The following is a 19,714-nucleotide window of genomic DNA, read 5'->3' on the forward strand; positions in this document are numbered from 1 at the left end:
ATGGCACAGAAAAAGACCGAGGTAATGGCCGTTTTATCTCAAAACTGGATCCTGCAACTAAGTCATTTTTCAGGGTCTCGTCACACTTGTGTATGCCGTAATGCAGCGCAATCATTTTGAAAGGGTTATCAGCACACCTTACCACGTGAAAAAATCAGACCTGCACCATGTTAGGCAATGTGGCAATCAGTGTGCAGAGGATGCTGGGGTTTCTCATAAGCAAGCCCTGCATTACCTGCATGTGTGTTGGTAGCACTGTATGCAATGATATGTTCCCACTTCTACTAGGAGAGAGGAAGGGGGTGTGTCCTTCTAAGCCACTGAGGCCTTATTAATCCCAGGACAACCAATCACATACTTGTACATTGTTGCCTACGTCCAGGGCCTGCATACCCCCCCTCCCCCCCCACCCCGCCCTGTACCCGCTGTGTTTGCCCACAGGGGGTGCCTGTCAGAAAGTCGCAGGCAATGGTTTACGGCCAGGAACCTGCTGATCGGCTGTGTGCAATCACAGCCCAGAGCTCTGTGTTGGTAAACAACACAGAGCTCTGTACAGAGGGAGCGACTTGTCAGCTTCTCATCTCTGCAAAGCAAGGATAAGAAACGGAGAGATCTGTTAGTATAAGCAGCGCATATTACGCACATTATTAGGCACACACTTAACTCATCAATTGCCCCTAGATGTTAACCCCTTCCCAGTCAGTGCCATTAGTATAGTGTCAGTGTATAGGATTATCACTGATCACTGTATTAGTGGTGATGTCAATGGCAGATAGTCAGTCCCCCCCCCCAGCATCAGTTAGTGTGAGATTGTCCACCACACTATCACAGTTCCATTATAAGTCCCTGATCATCGCCATTGGTAGTACAAAAATAAAAATAAAAATTCCAGTGTATATCCCATGGTCTGTAGGCACTATGACTTTCACACAAACCCATTAATATACACTTTTGGGGATTTTTTTTTATCCATTTTTGTAGGGATGTCCCGATACCACTTTTTTAAGACTGAGTACAAGTACCGATACTTTTTCAAGTACTCGCCGATACCAATTACCAATACGTTTTCTTTTAATGTCATGTGACAGTTTTCAAAGCACAATACAGACTAATGATTATGAGGCTGCACTGATAGGCTGCACTGAGGGGGCACTAATGAGGTGGCACTGGATGGCACTGATGGGTGGGGGGCACTGATAAGGAAGCAGTAATATACAGCACTGATGGGAACTGATAGAATTAGGTGGCACTGATGAGGTGGCACTGATGAGGAAGCCCTAATATGCAGCACTGTTGGGCACTGATTAAGCAGCACTGATGGGCACTAATATGCAGCACTGATGAGCACTAATAGGTGGCACGGATTATGCAGCACTGATAGGTGGCACTGATTTTGCAGCAATGAGGAGCACTTATAAGTAAAACTGACCGATGGGCACTGATAGATGGCACTGATTGATGGACACTGGTAGGTGGCACTGACTGATGGGCACTGATTGATGGCTGGGACTGACTGATGGGCACTGATAGATGGCACTGACTGATGAGCAATGATAGCTGGCACTGATTGATGGACACTGGTAGGTGGCACTGACTGATGGGCACTGATTGATGGCTGGGACTGACTGATGGGCACTGATAGGTGGCACTGACAGGTGGATGGTACTGATAGGCGGCACTTATGGGCACTGATAGTGGGCACTTAAGGGCACAGATGGGCAGGCACTGAAATGCAGCAATCAATGACATGTGAGGAAAGGAAGGATTTATTTTGCAATGTGATGCCCATCTTGGTACACCCTGTACTCGGCCGCAGTAAGCAACAGTGGACATCTTGTTACACCCAGCCCGACCTATATGGGCTGGATGTAACAAGATGCCCGCTGCTGGCTTACTGATGCCGATTGCAGGGTGTACCAAGATGGGCATCGGGATGTTCAACCGCTGACGAATGTGACGGCTCCGGTCACCGATCCTGATGGAAAATGCAGCTGCGCCCTGCACCCCTGCCAGCTTACCTAGTTCCACTGCTGTTGAGGACTCACCCTGCGCTCTGCCCTCTCCGCCCACCGACTTCCGGTTGTGAGCAGCAATGCCACTTCTCCCAGGTATCGGATGAGGCATCGGGAGCATTTCTGCGAGTACTCACACAAATGCTTGGTATCTATACGGATACCTATACTAGTATCAACATCGGGACAGCCCTACATTTTAGCCAAAATTTATGAAGAAATTTGATTACATTTTTTTATTGCCTATTTTTTATAGCAGAAAGTAGAAAATGTTTTTTGTTTGTTTTTTCTCATTTATATCACCAAAAAATAAACAAAACACAGAGGTGATCAAATACCACAAAAAGTAACGATACAGATTTTGTTTGGACACAGTGTTGCGTGGCCGCGCAATTGTCAGTTAAAGTAGCGCAGTGCCGAATAGCAGGAAAATGACCTGGCCATGAAGGGGGTAAAATCTTCTGGAGCTGATCGACAATAGAATCCCCTAAAAACAAGCCTATGGGTGTGTTTGAGCTATAGGGAGGTACAATGTGGTATTAGACCAGAAAATATGAGCACCAAATACACTGAACATCGAGCTTTGATGGAAGAAAGAGCAGAGATCAAACAAAACTTACATTCGTTCAAATCCTTAAAAGACGGATGTAGGAGCGCTCGAGGAGATCCATGATAAAGATTTAACCTAAGAGGGATGCAGAGAAAATACTAGTTATACTGCCCAGAGTTTTATTATTACAGCCAGTACATACAGTTTTCTTCTACCGTTTCCCTGAAAATAAGTGAAACTAGGAAACTAGGGCTAATTTGGGGGGTAGGGCTTATATTGCAGCCATCACCGACAATCACGCTAGGTCTTATTTTCAGGGAAACAGAGTAGACGTTATGGGGCAGTAGCTTAAAGCTGAACTTCCTGAATAGGAAAAAACTACTCTTGTAGTGGGGCTTGTTAAGGTACCAGTATTGCACTGTACGTGATGACGTCACATGTGTGATGGAGCACCAAAGAGAAGAGGTTTTGTGGCGTCAGTTCCAATGAAGGAGGAGCCTACTTTGGAACTGGTGCATGGGTGGGTCATTGGCACTTACCTTTTCTCTCTAATGCCATAGCCTGTGGGTGGCTCCTTGGCATCCTCACTTACAATGAAGGACTGATGGTCCTGCACTGTACATGATGACGTCAGAGGTGTGACAGAGCACTAGAGAGAAGAGGTTTTGTGGCATCAGTTCCAATGAAGGAGGAGCCTACTTTGGAAACGGTGCATGGGTGGGTTATCGGCACTTACCTTTTCTCTCTAATGCTATAGCCTGTGGGTGGGTCCTCGGGCATCCTCACTAACAATGAAGGACTGATGGTCCTGCACTGTACGTGATGACGTCACAGGTGTGACAGAGCACTAGAGAGAAGAGGTTTTGTGGCATCAGTTCCAATGAAGGAGGAGCCTACTTTGGAACTGGTGCATGGGTGGGTCATTGGCACTTACCTTTTCTCTCTAATGCCATAGCCTGTGGGTGGCTCCTTGGCATCCTCACTTACAATGAAGGACTGATGGTCCTGCACTGTACATGATGACGTCACAGGTGTGACAGAGCACTAGGTGAAAGAGGTTTTGTGGCATCAGTTCCAATGAAGGAGGAGCCTACTTTGGAACTGGTGCATGGGTGGGTCCTCAGTACTTACCTTTTCTCTCTAAAGGCGAGGGGTACCAGATCCATGGAAGGAGAAGCCTACTGAAGTAAGGGATAAGGTAAGCAATAAACATTGAACCCTCATGGTGGGGCTCATTTACGTCTAGGGTACCGGTAAACTGCTCTTTTAATGACATTACCAGTAACTCCCCTGGCACGTGGCACTTACCTTTTCTCTCTGATGCCATAGCCTGTGGGTGGGTCTTTGGCATCCTCACTTACAATAAAGAACTGATGGTCCTGCATTGTACGTGATGATGTCACAGAACACCAAAGAGAAGAAGCTGAGGGAGGATTGGTTCCACGGAAGGAGGAGCCTACTGAAGCAAGGGATAAGGTAAACAAAAGTGTTTGTTACAGGTACCCTAGACAAAAATAAACAATTAACCCTCGTGGTGGGGCTCATATATGCCTAGGGTCCGGTAAACAGCACTTGACTTTACCTGTAACTCACCCCGGCACACGGCCCTCACCTTTTCTCTCTGATGCTCTAGGCTGTGGGTGGGTCCTCAGAATCGTCATTTACAATGAGGGACTGATGGTCCTGCATTGTAAGTGATGATGTCACTGGAGGCCGGCACACCAAAGTGGTTGAGGGGGAAGGGTTGCATAGAAAGAGAAGCCTGCTGGAGCAAGAGATAAGGTAGGCAATTGTGTGTGTCACAGGTATCCTAGTAAAAAATAAACATTTAAAGTGGTTCTAAACATTCCATGCATCCAGTGAAGTGACCGGCCTCATGTGATACACAGAGATGAATCAAATCCTCCTACCGAAGTTGTATCTGTTTATCTGCAGCACTCTCTTCTCTACAGCTGTTCAAAGTCCAGAATTTAGACAGCATTTATAAGAGTCAGAAGGCAAGGGGCGGGGATCTGATGCCATGCACTGCACAGCATAGAGCAGTGAGCTGAGTGTAATCTGAAACCTAAGTGGAGGGAAAGCACACACCCCCTTCTACACAGTCTCATGAGGAAACATGCACAGGTGAGATTGTCAATCACCTGCTGTGTGCTGGAGGAGCAGAGGGAGTGCAGGGCCATTTCCTGAGATTGATTGGTGTTGGCAGAGACTGTCAGAAGTGACTAATGCAGATAGCAGAGGAATGAGAGAGCAGACAGGAATCGCAGGGCCATGGATTTAGATAAGTACACACTATAGAAGGCTATGCTTTGTTCATTTTTTATTTAAAGTGGTCCTAAAGCCTTAATGTTTTTTCTATCTTAATGCATTCTATGCATTAAGGTAAAAAAAAAAAAAAAAAAACTTCTGCGCTGCAGGATCCCCCCCCCCCCTATACTTACCTGAGCCTGATCTCGATCCAGAGCTGTGCACAAGAGCAGTGGCTCTCTTAGGTCTCTCCCTCCTCACTGGGCAAATGGATAGCAATGGGAGCCATTGGCTCCCACTGCTGTCAATCAAATCCAGTGATGAGGGAGTGGGAGGCGGGACTGAGTCGCACTTTGTCTATAGATGCTAGGAAGCAGACCTGCATGAGTGCCTCCATAGAACATGGCTTTCTATGGTGGCACTCACCGAAGAGGAGGAACCAGGAGCGCCAGTGGGGAACCCTAGAAGTAGAGGATCGGGGCCAGTGGCGTTGCTACGGGGGTGGAGGAACACACTATGATGACACCCGCCAGAGGGGTGACACTAGGGGTGGCCATGGACTGGCCGTTCAGTGACAGGGCAACGAAGCGGAAGCAGAAGGCGGCGGTGGCTGCAGCCCCCGAACCCCCGATCCCGGAAGTAGATCACTTGGCAGAGCAGGTCGGAGTCCTGGGCTGTGATTGGGCCTCAGCAGCATCGCTGTACAGCTGATAAAAAGAAGCCGGTGGGCTACGGGAAGGTGAGTGTCCGGTGTAGTTTTCTTTTGGAGGGGGGGGATGGGAGAACCTCCTGGTGTAGTATGGGGGGAGAGGAGAGCCCCCTCTCTCTTACCCCCCCTCCCATTCACCCCCGTTCTGTCCCTACCTCTTTCCCCTCTCCCTCTCACCCCCCCTCTCTCACTTCCTCCACCCTCTCACCCCCCTTTCATCCCTCTCACGCTCTAATTCCCTCCTTTCTCTCACCCCCTCTCTCTCTCTCTCCCGCCCACCTCTTTCTCCCCACCTCTTTCCCCCTTCCGTCTCTCTCACTCCCCCTTTCACCCCTCTCTCTTTCTCTCATTCCCTCCCTTCTCTCACCCCCCTCCCCCCCATTCACCCCCTGCTCTCTCCCCACCTCTCCCCCCTCTCTCTCTCCCCCTTTTCCCCCTCCCTCTCTGTCTCACCCCCCCCCCCCCTTTCACACTCTCATTCCCTCCTTCCTCTCACCCCCCTCTCACTCCCCACCTCTTTCCTCCCTCCCTCTCTCTCATTCATTCCCCCTTTCACCCCCCTCTCGCTCATTCCCTCCGTTCTCCCCCCCTCTCTCTCTCTCCCCCCACCTCTTTCTCCCCTTCCTCTCTCACCCCTATCTCTCTCACTCCTTCCTTTATCTCACCCCTCTCTATCTCATTACCTCCTACCTCTCACCCCCTCCCCCCCCCCACCCCCCACCATCTCTCCCCTTCTTACATTTCGCTGCTTTTCCATCTCCCCCACCTCTCTCACCTTCCTATTCCAATCTCCTCTCCTAGGAAAGGGGGGGGGTGAACGCTGTGGCAGACTAGTGAGCGGGATGGAGGGAAAACTATAGCAGGCCAGCAGGGGGAAGGGTTGAGGGGGGCACAGTACCAAGCTAGCAGGGGTGGGAGCACTGTGGCAGGCTAGTGGGTGGGGGGGGGGGGGCTGGGGGGTGTAGTGACACCATGTTTTACCGCACCAGGTGACACCAACCCTAGTGATGCCCCTAGTCAAGGCTGCTCTGTGCAGGTGAGTATGACATTATTATAATTATATATATATATATATATATATATATTTTTTTTTATTATTATTATTTTTTAATTTATTTTTACAATGTAAGATTTAATATCACTTTAAGGGGTTTACGTGCAGAGGAGCCCCACTACAATTGTAAATTTTCCTTTCTCTAGAGTTCAGCTTTAAAAATAAAAAGTGGCTAAAAAAAATAATAACTTTCCACTTCTGAATACTCAGCAATGACACTATAAACGTAAAAAAAAAAGCAATTTCTGCTGTTTTCTCAGTTCGTCTCCAGCACCGATCGCGTCTCACAATGTGACAGAAAGGAGACACATAAATTGTCCATTTTTGAATTTTGGGGTCACTGATAAGGAATTAGCTCTGCGGGGAGAGAACGGTAGAAGCAATCTTAGGCGGGGTATCATACGGTAAAGAAATCTGCTTCTTTTACATTGCTGGTATTATACACATGTCAAGACGTTATCCAAGATCTCCGGGGCTCAAGGCAAATTCTCATTGACTGGCACATGATTAAAATTCTGCGAGTGCCATTGTGACCTCAAAACAAGCAGATTATCATTCATGCTCCACTAACTTAATATCTCTCTAACCAAATATTCTATTAGCTATCCATTTCATTATTCACATCAGCAGAACATTACACAGTGCGATACAGACGTCTCTTCAGAGGGCTACGTCTCCGATAATGAAGGTTTTCTCAACAAGACGACTATATTGCTGCATTTATTAAGCCGTTTTTCTTGCCGAATTTCCCTCTTTGGAGGCAACATGCCCAACCGTATAATCATATAGACAATATGCTACGACATCCATCTAAATGAGAGCGCCGTGTCCAAATGGCACCCTGAATAACGGCAGTAAATAAGCTCAGATGTTCGCTTCAAAGTTCTTCTTTGTAACGCATAAGGAAGGACATCAGCCATATGGCCACTTCGCGGTTCCAGATTTCAGGTTATTGGACGGTTTAGTAAACACCTCCGCTTCTGCGCTGTAATCCAACGCTTCTTCAAAGCCTGCCCAAGGTCACAGATGTCTATTAGCCCAAAGTCTTAGGACCAAACCTCAGGACGTAGACCAGGGTTCCATAACCTAGGGTTCCTCCAAAGGTTGATAAAGGTTCCTTGAGCAATTTCTGCCTCTCGGATAAGTTCCCACTGACACCATTGATATTTTTAGCTTTCTGTAAGGGGGTAATTCTTCCTAATGACCACAAGTGTGAAGAACATTCTTTCTCAACCAGGGTACTATGGAACCCTAGAGTTCCTCCAGAGGTTGCTAGGGGTTTCCATGAGCAATTTCTGATTCTCAGATAAGTTCCCACTGGCGCCATTCATCTTTTTAGCCATCTGTAAGGGGGGAATTCTTCCCAATGGCCACAACTTTAAGGAGCATTCTTCCTTATCCAGAGTTCCATGGAATCTTAGGATTCCTCAAGGGGTTTCTAGGGGTTCCTGGAGCAATGGGCAATTTCTGCCTCTCAGATAAGTCCCCACTGACATTGTTGATCTTCTGTAAGGGGGTAATTCTTCCCAATGGCCACAAGTGTAAGGAGCATTCTTCCTTAACCAGGCTTCCATGGAATCATAGAGTTCCTCCAGAGGTTGCTAGGGGTTTCCATGAGCAATAAGCAATTTCTGATTCTCAGATAAGTTCTCACTAACGCCATTCATCTTTTTAGCCATCTGTAAGGGGGGAATTCTGCCCAATGGCCACAAGTTTAAGGAGCATTCTTCCTCAACCAGGGTTCCATGGAATCATAGGATTCCTCCAGGGGTTGCTAGGGGTTCCTGGAGCAATGGGCAATTTTTGCCTCTCAGATATGTTCCCACAGACATTGTTGATCTTTTGTAAGGGGGTAATTCTTCCCAATGACCACAAGTTTAAGGAGCATTCTTCCTCAACTAGGGTTCCATGGAATCATAGAGTTCCTCCAGAGGTTGCTAGGGGTTTCCATGAGCAATAAGCAATTTCTGCTTCTCAGATAAGCTCTCAGTGACGCCATTCATCTTTTTAGCCATCTGTAAGGGGGGAATTCTGCCCAATGGCCACAAGTTAAAGGGGCATTCTTCCTCAACCAGGGTTCCATGGAATCCTAGAGTTCCTCCAGAGGTTACTAGGGGTTTCCATGAGCAATAAGCAATTTCTGCTTCTCAGATAAGTTCTCACTAACGCCATTCATCTTTTTAGCCATCTGTAAGGGGAGAATTCTTCCCAATGGCCACAAGTTTAAGGAGCATTCTTCCTCAACCAGGGTTCCATGGAATCATAGGATTCCTCCAGGGGTTGCTAGGGGTTCCTGGAGCAATGGGCAATTTCTGCCTCTCAGATATGTTCCCACAGACATTGTTGATCTTTTGTAAGGGGGTAATTCTTCCCAATGACCACAAGTTTAAGGAGCATTCTTCCTCAACTAGGGTTCCATGGAATCATAGAGTTCCTCCAGAGGTTGCTAGGGGTTTCCATGAGCAATAAGCAATTTCTGCTTCTCAGATAAGTTCTCACTAACGCCATTCATCTTTTTAGCCATCTGTAAGGGGGGAATTCTGCCCAATGGCCACAAGTTTAAGGAGCATTCTTCCTCAACTAGGGTTCCATGGAATCATAGAGTTCCTCCAGGGGTTGCTAGGGGTTTCCATGAGCAATAAGCAATTTCTGATTCTCAGATAAGTTCTCACTAACGCCATTCATCTTTTTAGCCATCTGTAAGGGGGGAATTCTGCCCAATGGCCACAAGTTTAAGGAGCATTCTTCCTCAACCAGGGTTCCATGGAATCATAGGATTCCTCCAGGGGTTGCTAGGGGTTCCTGGAGCAATGGGAAATTTTTGCCTCTCAGATATGTTCCCACAGACATTGTTGATCTTTTGTAAGGGGGTAATTCTTCCCAATGACCACAAGTTTAAGGAGCATTCTTCCTCAACTAGGGTTCCATGGAATCATAGAGTTCCTCCAGAGGTTGCTAGGGGTTTCCATGAGCAATAAGCAATTTCTGCTTCTCAGATAAGTTCTCAGTGACGCCATTCATCTTTTTAGCCATCTGTAAGGGGGGAATTCTGCCCAATGGCCACAAGTTAAAGGGGCATTCTTCCTCAACCAGGGTTCCATGGAATCCTAGAGTTCCTCCAGAGGTTACTAGGGGTTTCCATGAGCAATAAGCAATTTCTGCTTCTCAGATAAGTTCTCACTAACGCCATTCATCTTTTTAGCCATCTGTAAGGGGAGAATTCTTCCCAATGGCCACAAGTTTAAGGAGCATTCTTCCTCAACCAGGGTTCCATGGAATCATAGGATTCCTCCAGGGGTTGCTAGGGGTTCCTGGAGCAATGGGCAATTTTTGCCTCTCAGATATGTTCCCACAGACATTGTTGATCTTTTGTAAGGGGGTAATTCTTCCCAATGACCACAAGTTTAAGGAGCATTCTTCCTCAACTAGGGTTCCATGGAATCATAGAGTTCCTCCAGAGGTTGCTAGGGGTTTCCATGAGCAATAAGCAATTTCTGCTTCTCAGATAAGTTCTCAGTGACGCCATTCATCTTTTTAGCCATCTGTAAGGGGGGAATTCTGCCCAATGGCCACAAGTTAAAGGGGCATTCTTCCTCAACCAGGGTTCCATGGAATCCTAGAGTTCCTCCAGAGGTTACTAGGGGTTTCCATGAGCAATAAGCAATTTCTGCTTCTCAGATAAGTTCTCACTGACGCTATTCATCTTTTTAGCCATCTGTAAGGGGAGAATTCTTCCCAATGGCCACAAGTTTAAGGATCATTCTTCCTCAACCAGGGTTCCATGGAATCCTAGGGTTTCTCCAGGGGTTGCTAGGGGTTCCTTGATAAATGGGCAATTCCTGCCTCTCAGATAAGTCCCCACTGACATTGTTGATCTTCTGTAAAGAGGTAATTCTTCCCAATGGCCACAAGTGTAAGGAGCATTCTTCCTTAACCAGGGTTCCATGGAATCATAGAGTTCCTCCAGAGGTTGCTAGGGGTTTCCATGAGCAATAAGCAATTTCTGATTCTCAGATAAGTTCCCACTGACGCCATTCATCTTTTTAGCCATCTGTAAGGGGGGACTTCTGCACAATGGCCACAAGTTTAAGGGGCATTCTTCCTTAACCATGTTTTCATGGAATCCTAGAGTTCCTCCAGGGGTTGCTAGGGGTTTCGATGAGCAATAAGCAATTTCTGCTTCTCAGATAAGTCCCACTAACACCATTCATCTTTTTAGCCAAATGTAAAGGGGGAATTCTTCCTAATGGCCACAAGTATTAGGAGCATTCTTCCTCGACCACGGTTCCATGAAATCCTAGGTTTCCTCCAGAGGTTGCTAGGTTTCTTGAGCAATTTCTACCTTGCAGATACATTCCCACTGACACCATTGATCTTCTTTGCTATCTGGAAGGGGGTAATTCTTCCCAATGACCACAAGTATTAGGAGCATTCTTCCTCGACCACGGTTCCATGAAATCCTAGGTTTCCTCCAGAGGTTGCTAGGGATTCCTTGAGCAACGAGCAATGTTTGCCTCTCAGATAAGTTCCTATTGACACCATTCATCTTTTTTGGCTATCTGTAATATAGGGGGGATTCTTCCCAGTGACCACAAGTGTAAGCAGCATTCTTCCTTGACCAGGGTTTCTCCGGAGTTTGCTAGGGGTTCCTTGAGCAATTTTTGCCTCCCGGGTAAGTTTCCACTGACCCCACTGATCTTCTACTATCTATAACTCCACTATCTGTAAGGGGGGAATTCTTCCCAATGACCTCAAGTGTAAGGAGCATTCTTCCCACTGACCACCACACTAATGTATTATGAGTTGTAGTCATTTTTTAGAAGGGGGTTCCCTGAGATTGGAAAGCTTTTTCAATGGTTCCTTTATGTTGAAAAGGTTGAGAAAGGCTTAGGGCCGGTTCACACTGGGGGCGATGCGAGGCGACACGACTTGCCTCGCCGCGACCTGACAAGTCGCCCCCGTTCTGTACAATGGAACCGTTCTGAGAGGAGCGACTCGAGTCGCTCCGACTCAGAAAAAAGGTTCCTGTACTACTTTTGGGCGACCTCGGGGCGACTTGCATTGACTTCTATACAGAAGTCATTTGCAAGTCGCCGCTGAGGTCGCGGCAGGTCGCGGCGAGGCAAGTCGGTGTCGCCTCGCATCGCCCCCTGTGTGAACCGGCCCTTACGTAGACAATCCAGGCTCTCCAAAGATGGCCTTGGATGTTACTGAGTGTAATAGCTCAAAGAGAACGCCAAATGAAAAGTTCTTAGGAGTTCAAAGTTTGTTATTGTTCAACTGGTTACAACAACAAGCAGCACAAACCGCCAACATGTTTCGGGGGCCACACTGTCACCTTTGATCAGGGATAAGTGACTGACAGAATGTTAAATGGACTCGAAATACTCCTGTAGACAGAGGAGGTTAGACAACAATCATTGCTGGTGTTCACTGTAGAAGTGGCAAAGGCTGCCATTGCACCCAGCCTTGATGATAGGGAATGTGTGCCCCCCCCCCCCCAAAAATGCGTTGGAGGTCTTCTGGTCCACTTGTTATAAAGACTTTGGACTGCTGAGAGCACTAATTAAAAAAGCCTTAGCAGTCCAAAGGTGGGAGAGCGTTCTCAGCACAGAAATCTCTGCCGCCCATGGACACATATGTGCCACGTGTGGGTGATAATGCCCGCCCTCTTTGCCACTCCACGTGCGTTACATGCGGTTTATGACAGAAGAATAATAATAGCATAGCTGTCTTTACCTTTTGCTTTGACTGGCTGCGTCTTCTTCTGGTTGGGTGAGAAGGAATCGGAGGAGCCCAAAGCCGCAGGAGAACTCCTGAACGGTTCCATCCTTCTTCCTGGATACAGCGACCACTTCAGCCACAATGACATTATTGGGATCATTTGAGGGTGTGTGGAAGTAAATGGTCTGGAGACAAAGAGAAGACAGAATACAATGGTTTATAGACTGAGATGCAGATACAAAAAAAAAAAATTTGGAAAGCTCTGACTTAGTGCATATGTTACTTATGTGCAATTTAAAGGGGGGCTCCAACACGAAAGACTGTCTATTCTGAAAACATTGCAACGTTGTTTCTATTCAAGGATTAAGGTGTTAGGAAAGGCTAACCATAACTAAAAACATTCCCTATCCCCTCCTACTTATCAGTTTTCCTGACACCAAGAGGACAAAGGTGACAGGGGGGGGGAGCTCCAGCACACAGCCTGTGATTGACAGTCTCAGCTCTGTTCCTGTGTGCTGTGAGAAGAGGGATGTATCTCTTCCCTCCAAACAGCTCCGGATTGAGACAACTAAACACTATAGAGGGAATTGCTTTGTTCATATTTCATGTCTAAATTTTACAACCACAATAAAATTTGCATTGCTTGCTAGAAATTACTGTAAACCCTCCAAAAGTATATATTTTCTGAAAACAGAGAACGTGGAGAATAAAATGGTGGTAGTTTCAATCTTTAAGTTGCACGATATTTGTGTAGCTATTCATCAAATGCACATTTTTTAGGAAAAAATGATTTAAAATAAATTTTTGTGCAAACTCAATATTATACACATTTTTTTGGTAAAAATAAGAAAGATTGGGTTGCATCGAGTAAATAGATACCAAACGCGTCAAGCCTTAAAATTACACACGCCCATAAAATCCCAAAAAACTATGGTATTCCAAATTCTCTATAGGCAATACTTTAAAAGGTTATCGGTTTTGAGATAATTAATAATGATGGCCCTACAATTATTGCCCTCACTATGACATTCGCGGCGGTACCTCACATGTGTGGCGCAGTTGATGTTTACATACACGTGTTCTCCTTTCTCTGCACTTTTTATATGGGGTGTGTGACGGGGGTGCTTTCAAATTTTGTTTCGATTATTTTTATTTATATAATTTATTTATTTTTTTTACACTTTTTTCAATTTTTATATATACATTGGTTTACTTTATTGCTATGACAAGAGGGCTAACAAGCAATGTCATAGCATGGGCAGGTGAGAGCTTCTCTTTTATAGAGACATCAGGGGGTCTATTAGATGCAGCTATTCAAGCACCATTTGCAGGAATGACAGTTGTGCCCTCGAAAGTGACACAATACACATTGCTTCCGGGGTCATTCCTCGTAGGACGGCTTGGGGAACATCTGTTCCTCCTGCTCTGACTGTACAAGCAGTTCCCGCCGTACCGGACTTCCCAGGGGAAAGCCTGGGAACCACCATGGATACCGCGAGCAGGGAAGGGGGAGGCAACTTTGCCAGCCCTATAAAAGTGATCAGGTGGCTTTAGAGCTGCCCTGATCACTTTTACTGGAAAGCCCTTCGCAGGCCAGCTGCGGCAGCAGTGAGTTTGGTTTAGCCACTTGTCCACCATGCCGTTTATAAATGTACCTTGGTAGACAAGTGGTAATAAAGAACATGGTACCATGGTAATCGGTTATGTTTGTATAGAATAAAATGGACCTTCTAAAAGAGTGACACTCCTATTTTTTCATTGGTTCACCTAATTATACATAATGTTTATAGCCCATGGAATTCCAGAAATCATGTTTTTGAATTTGTGTATGTGTTCACCAACATTTCCCAGGACCTGCCTACTGGCTGTCCCACCGAATCCAACACCCCCATATATTTAGCAGAGAGACATCCCCATATATTCAGCAAAGAGACATCACAATCCAGCAAAGAAGCATCCCTATATAGCAAAGAGACAGCCTAATCCAGCAAAGAGTTTTTTTTTCGCCTTCCTCTGGATCAACTGTGGGTATAGGATTGGGTATATGGGATTGTATGATATTATTTATTTGATATATTTATTAATTTTTTATGGTTGAAATGGATGGACTCTTTTTTCAGCCTAACTATGTAACTATGTAAAAGAGATATCCCCATCCAGCAAAGAGACATCCCAATTAAGCAAAAAGGTGGCCCACTCCAACAGAGACATCCCCATCCAGCAAAGAAACATCCCAATCTAGCAAAGAGACATCCCGATATAGCAAATCCTCACATGGCAAAAAAAACAGCCCAATCCAGCAAATAGAAAGCCTAATCCAGCAGAGACATCCCCAAATATTCAGCAAAGAGACATCCCCATATAGCAAAGAGAAATCCTCATATATTCAGAGACATCCCAAATTAGCAAAAAGACAGCCAATCCAGCAGAGACATCCCCAAAAATTCAGTAAAGAAACATCCCAATCCAGCAAAAAGACATCCCCATATAGAAACAGCCTAATCTAGCCCATCCAGTAAAGAGACAGCCCAATTCAACAAAAAGACAGTCACAGCCTAATACAACAAAGAGACCATCACAGTACAGGCCCTTATCTAGCAACATTGTCATCCAATTTACCAAAAAATGTGATGTCTAACAACTTGTCTCCAGTCCTCAGTGAGTCAGTCAGGCAGGCTACACGCAGCGCAGATCTTCTACATGGCTGATCTGCGACCGGCACCCAAACCATTATCTGGTCAGCAAGGAGAGACGGAGTGCAGATGATATCACTCCGCCTTCGCCTCTCTCAGGCTGCAGCAGGAACTAAGTGAACTGCATCGGCTCACTCCACAGCCACCCTGCTAAAGCAATAGTATACAGAGAGTGCTTCTTTTCTCCCCGTCTCCAGCGGAGGTGCCGGAACACCGCTCCGGCACATTCCACCAGAAAAAGAGTCCTGGCTGTTACTATACAGTTAAGTTAACAACTCATTGGTTTCGGGGCCACGGGATGCCCAGGCCCCCTACATGTGCATAGGCTGCCCCCCTCGTTCCCCCCTCGAAGGTGGCCCTGATAACGTGTGAAAAACTTTGGAAGGAAATTCATATACAGAAAATAAGTGACTGGAAATCTCTGAACCCCGGGATAAGGAGATCAGAACCAGAACATTTATTTAAATGGCGCTGGCGTAGACCTGGAAATGTGACGGCGCAGATGATTAAAATGATAGATTGGCCTCTCCGGCATTACGCATTCATTTAGAAGAAGAAAAAAAAAAACATGAGCGCATATTACAAATAAGTCCTGACATTTAGAAATATGGGACAAATGACAGGCTAGCAGCCGCATTAATCCTTTCTCATTCCAAAACCATCTCCGCAGACTATTCCTCCCAGCAAGTCACTGCCGAGCTAAACAATGGCCAATGCGGGACGTATGGGAGACGTATGAGCCAAAGGCAATTTTTAAAGAGAAACTGTTAATCTGTAGCATATATGTTGCTGCGAGTCTACCGCTAATCTTTTTTTTCTATTGATGAACGTTTTCGTGTATTTTTGAAGTGTGATGGTAAACCTAATACTGCATCACCCTACAGGCATACAATTAAAATTAAAGTTTGGCCTCCAGCCTTTCCTTCAGCCAGATAGCGCCCACCTCATTTCCTGGCTGGAGGACATCCAGCATCATCTGGCCCATGGTTGCTCAACCTGTGGCCCTCCAGCTGTTGCGGAACTACAAGTCCCATCATGCCTCTGGCTTTAGGAGTCGTGCTTGTAACTTTTCAGGCTCATGGGACTTGTAGTTCCCAGTCCTTTCCTCTCCAGCCTGCCCATTCCTTTCATTGGATTTCAGTTCCTTTAACCACTAGAGATCCGCGCTATAGCCAAATGACGGCTACAGCGCGGACCTCCTTTGCCGGGATTACGTCTATTGACGTCGTCCCGTGCACGAGCGGCTGGCGCGCTCTGTGATCGGCGAGTCTATGAGACTCGCCTGATCACGAATCCGAGCAAGGGGTCGATACCGACCCCTTACCACGTGAGCAGCTGTCAGCCAATGACAGCTGATCATGTGATACAACGGAGCCGGTAATCGGCTATTATTCCTCCTCGCGCTGACAGTGCGAGGAGAAAAAAAAAGAGCCGATCACCGGCGGCCGTGATCAGGACATCAGTCCCGATCGCGGCCAGCTTACCAGTGCCCACCTGCCCCCCTCAGGAATAAATAAGTGCCCCCCGTAAGTGCCACCCAGCAGTGCCCACAGTGCCACCCATCAGTGCCCACAATCTGCCTCAACAACGGTGCTGCACCCCAGTGCCACATATCCGTGCCCATCAGTGTCATCTACCAGTGCACATCAGTGCCGTCCATCAGTGCCGCCCTTCAGTGCCCAGCAGTGCCACCTATCAGAGCCACCTATCAGTGCCCATCAGTGGTACCTATCAGTGCCCCTTAGTGCCACCCATCCGTGCCACCCATCCGTGCCATCTTATCTGTGCCCATCTTTGCCCATCAGGGCCGCCTTATCTGTGCCCATCAGTACTGCCTTATCTGTGCCTATCGGTGCCACCTTATCTGTGCCTATTAGTGCCGCCTTAACTATGCCTATCAGTGCCCACCAGTGCAGCCTATCAGTGCCCACCAGTGCAGCCTATCAGTGCCGCCTCATCAGCGCACTTCAATGAAGGAGAAAAATGACCTGTTTGCAAAATTTTATAACAAACTATTAAACATGATTTTTTTTTTAAATTATTTTGCATCTTTTTTTGTTTGTTTAGCAAAAAATAAAACTCCCAGCTGTAATTAAATACCACCAAAAGAAAGCTCTATTTGTGGGAAAGAAATGATAAAAAATTTCATTTGGGTACAGTGTTGTATGGCCGCGCAATTGTCATTCAAAGTGCATCAGCGCTGAAAGCTGAAAATTGGTCTGGGCAGGAGGGGGGTTTAAGTGCCCAGTAAGCAAGTGGTTAATCATGAAGACTCAGCATCACACGTGGGTGCTCCCTAGGATGGTCTGCATGTAAATAGAGACTGGCTAGGAACACCCACTAGGAATGCGGTCCTATGTACAGATCTACAGATCAGTGGCTTTATATAGAAAAGGCTTTAGAAATCGAATTAGTACCTTTTTTTGCTGCTTCTCCCTAGGTCACGTGATCGCTGTTTTTACTATCACTGCAAGAAGTAAAGGATCAACGGGTAGGTTCTTTGAGAGCCGGTGTTCTGCCTAATAGAGTCCGGCCATCACATAGTGTCCGCTCCGTACTGCGCATGCGCAGTACGGAGCAGACGAAGCTTCGGAAAATCTCCGAAGCTGAACGGCGCCTGTGCCGTGAGTGGAGGTGGTGGCCCCACCATCCAAGCGGACATAGGGTTGTGAATTTTAGAGGGCCCCTCGCGGGTGAGCTTCGCTCGCCACGATTCGGGCTCGGCCTCGCTGCGCTCGGCTCTTTTTTATTCTAACTCTATGTCCACTTGGATAGTGGGGATAGAACCTGGACTCACGGCGCAGGCGCCGTTCATCCTCGGCAATTTTCGGAATCTGTGTTCCTGTGTACTGCGCATGCGCAGTACGCAGGGGACACTATCCGATGGAGGACGCTATTAGACAAGACACCGGCATCACTAAATGGTGGACCCTGGTCCAGATCAAGTGGCTCACCCAATCCGGACCACCACAGTTGTGCCACTTAGGTCCTCGGTCTCTCTCGCCTAGCGTCCTACAGTTCCCCCTGCCGGTTCTGTGCCTCAGCCACCGCTGTCATCCTCACGGCAGAGCGGAGGGTGGGAGATATGACAGTTCTGGATGGAGGGTGGGAGCTGGAAACTTTTTAAGTTAACAAGTAGGTGATTGGTTGCCAGGATTTCCTGGGAGATATTTGCAATCAATCACCTGTTTGTTAACATAAATATTTGGGCAGCTCTCATCCTACGTCCAGACCTGCTGTGCCTCCCACCCTCCACCCTGTGTAAGGCAGGATTGGAAAGGGGGCTGAGGATACTACTGTGAAAGTGGGAAACCGACGTGAAGTTGAGACTGCGATGTAAAGGTGGGAGGAGATTTTCATTCAAGAGGGGCTGTGATGTATGGGAGGAGAATGTGATGTGAAAGGGGGGGAATAGCAATGTAAAAGGGAGGATCCTAATGTGAAGGGGAGAGAAGGGGGGGGGTGGTGCACTGTGCACTGTGATGTAAAAGGGGGCTGTGATGTAAAGGGGTGGGGGTGTTATAATGTAAAGGGAGGATCTTAATGTGAAAGGAAGGACAGTGCGATGTAAAGGGGGGTACACTGTGATGTAAAGGGGGTAATAACGTAAAGGGAGGTGATAATGTAAAGGGAGGCTCTTAATGTGAAGAAAAGGACAGCATGATGTAAAGGGGGTGGGGAACAGTGATGTAAGGAGGGGGCTGTGGTACTGTGATGTAAAGGGGGGGAGGGGTGATGTAAAAGGGTAGGGACTCTGATGTAAAGGGGGGGACTATAATGTAAACAGAGGATCTTAATGTGAAGGGAAGGGCAGTGTGATGTAGGGGGGGACGGCACAGTGATATAAACAGGGGGCTGTGATGTAAAGGGAGGATCCTGATGTGAAGGGAAGGGCAGTGTGATGTAAAGGGGGGGGGCACTGTGATGTAAACAGGGGGCTGTGATGTAAAGAGAGGAACTTGATGTGAAGGGAAGGCCAGTGTGATGTAAAGGGGGGGCACTGTGATGTAAAGAGGGGGCTGTGGGACTGATGTAAAGGGGAGGGACTCTGATGTAAGGGGGGACTGTGATTTAAAGGGAGAATCTTGATGTGAAGAGAAGGCAGTGTGATGTAAAGGGGGGCATCTTGATGTGAAGGGGAGGGAAATCTGATGGAAAGGGGGATACATTGTGATGTAAATGGGGGGGGGGACTTTGAGTATATGATGCCAAGTGGGGGACATTTTAAGCCAATCTTCGCGAGGTGGAGCGGGGGGAGGGAGGAGTTTGCGACCCAATATTATTCAACATTGAGGAAAATAACAAAGAGATCAGACCCTGAGTTGCAGGGCAGGTTCGACATCTGGCCTTGAAGGGGGTGGGCAGCAATGGGTGCTCATGATGTTTGGTCAAGTACTCCATAAAGTGGCGAATTTGAATATAACGAAAATGTTCTGATTCGGGATTGAGAGTCGTGTAGGTATTGGAACGAACGAATTTCCCTAGCAGTAAGCAATGAACACACCATGGTAAGTCCCTAATGCTGCGTACACGCGACCGGACTTTTCGAGGGACTAGGTCCGACGGTCTTTCCCAATGAACGGACTTGGCCACACACAATCACACCAAAGTCCGATGGATTCGAACGTGATGACGTACGACCGGACTAGAATAAGGAAGTTCATAGCCAGTAGCCAATAGCTGCCCTAGCGTCGGTTTTTGTCCGTCGGACCAGCATACACACGA

At 47.1% G+C, this 19,714-nt stretch overlaps 1 protein-coding gene across 2 annotated transcripts in view; it reads right to left on the reverse strand.

The window, feature by feature from the left end:
* The window catches only part of NPHP4 (nephrocystin 4), a 570,758-nt gene that overhangs the window by 329,720 nt on the left and 221,324 nt on the right, over positions 1–19,714 (reverse strand). For both annotated transcript variants that reach the window (XM_077458285.1, XM_077458284.1), the window contains exons 4-5: positions 12,312–12,481; positions 2,633–2,697 (exon numbers count right to left, since the gene is read on the reverse strand). In XM_077458285.1, the coding sequence (XP_077314411.1) occupies positions 2,633–2,697; positions 12,312–12,481 (235 nt within the window). The remainder of the gene's footprint in view (positions 1–2,632; positions 2,698–12,311; positions 12,482–19,714) is intronic.

This window comes from Lithobates pipiens, unplaced genomic scaffold (genome assembly GCF_037356315.1).
Source record: "Lithobates pipiens isolate NorthernLeopardFrog02 unplaced genomic scaffold, aLitPip1_a1.2 Scaffold_27, whole genome shotgun sequence".
Taxonomy (NCBI): Eukaryota; Metazoa; Chordata; class Amphibia; order Anura; family Ranidae; genus Lithobates; species Lithobates pipiens.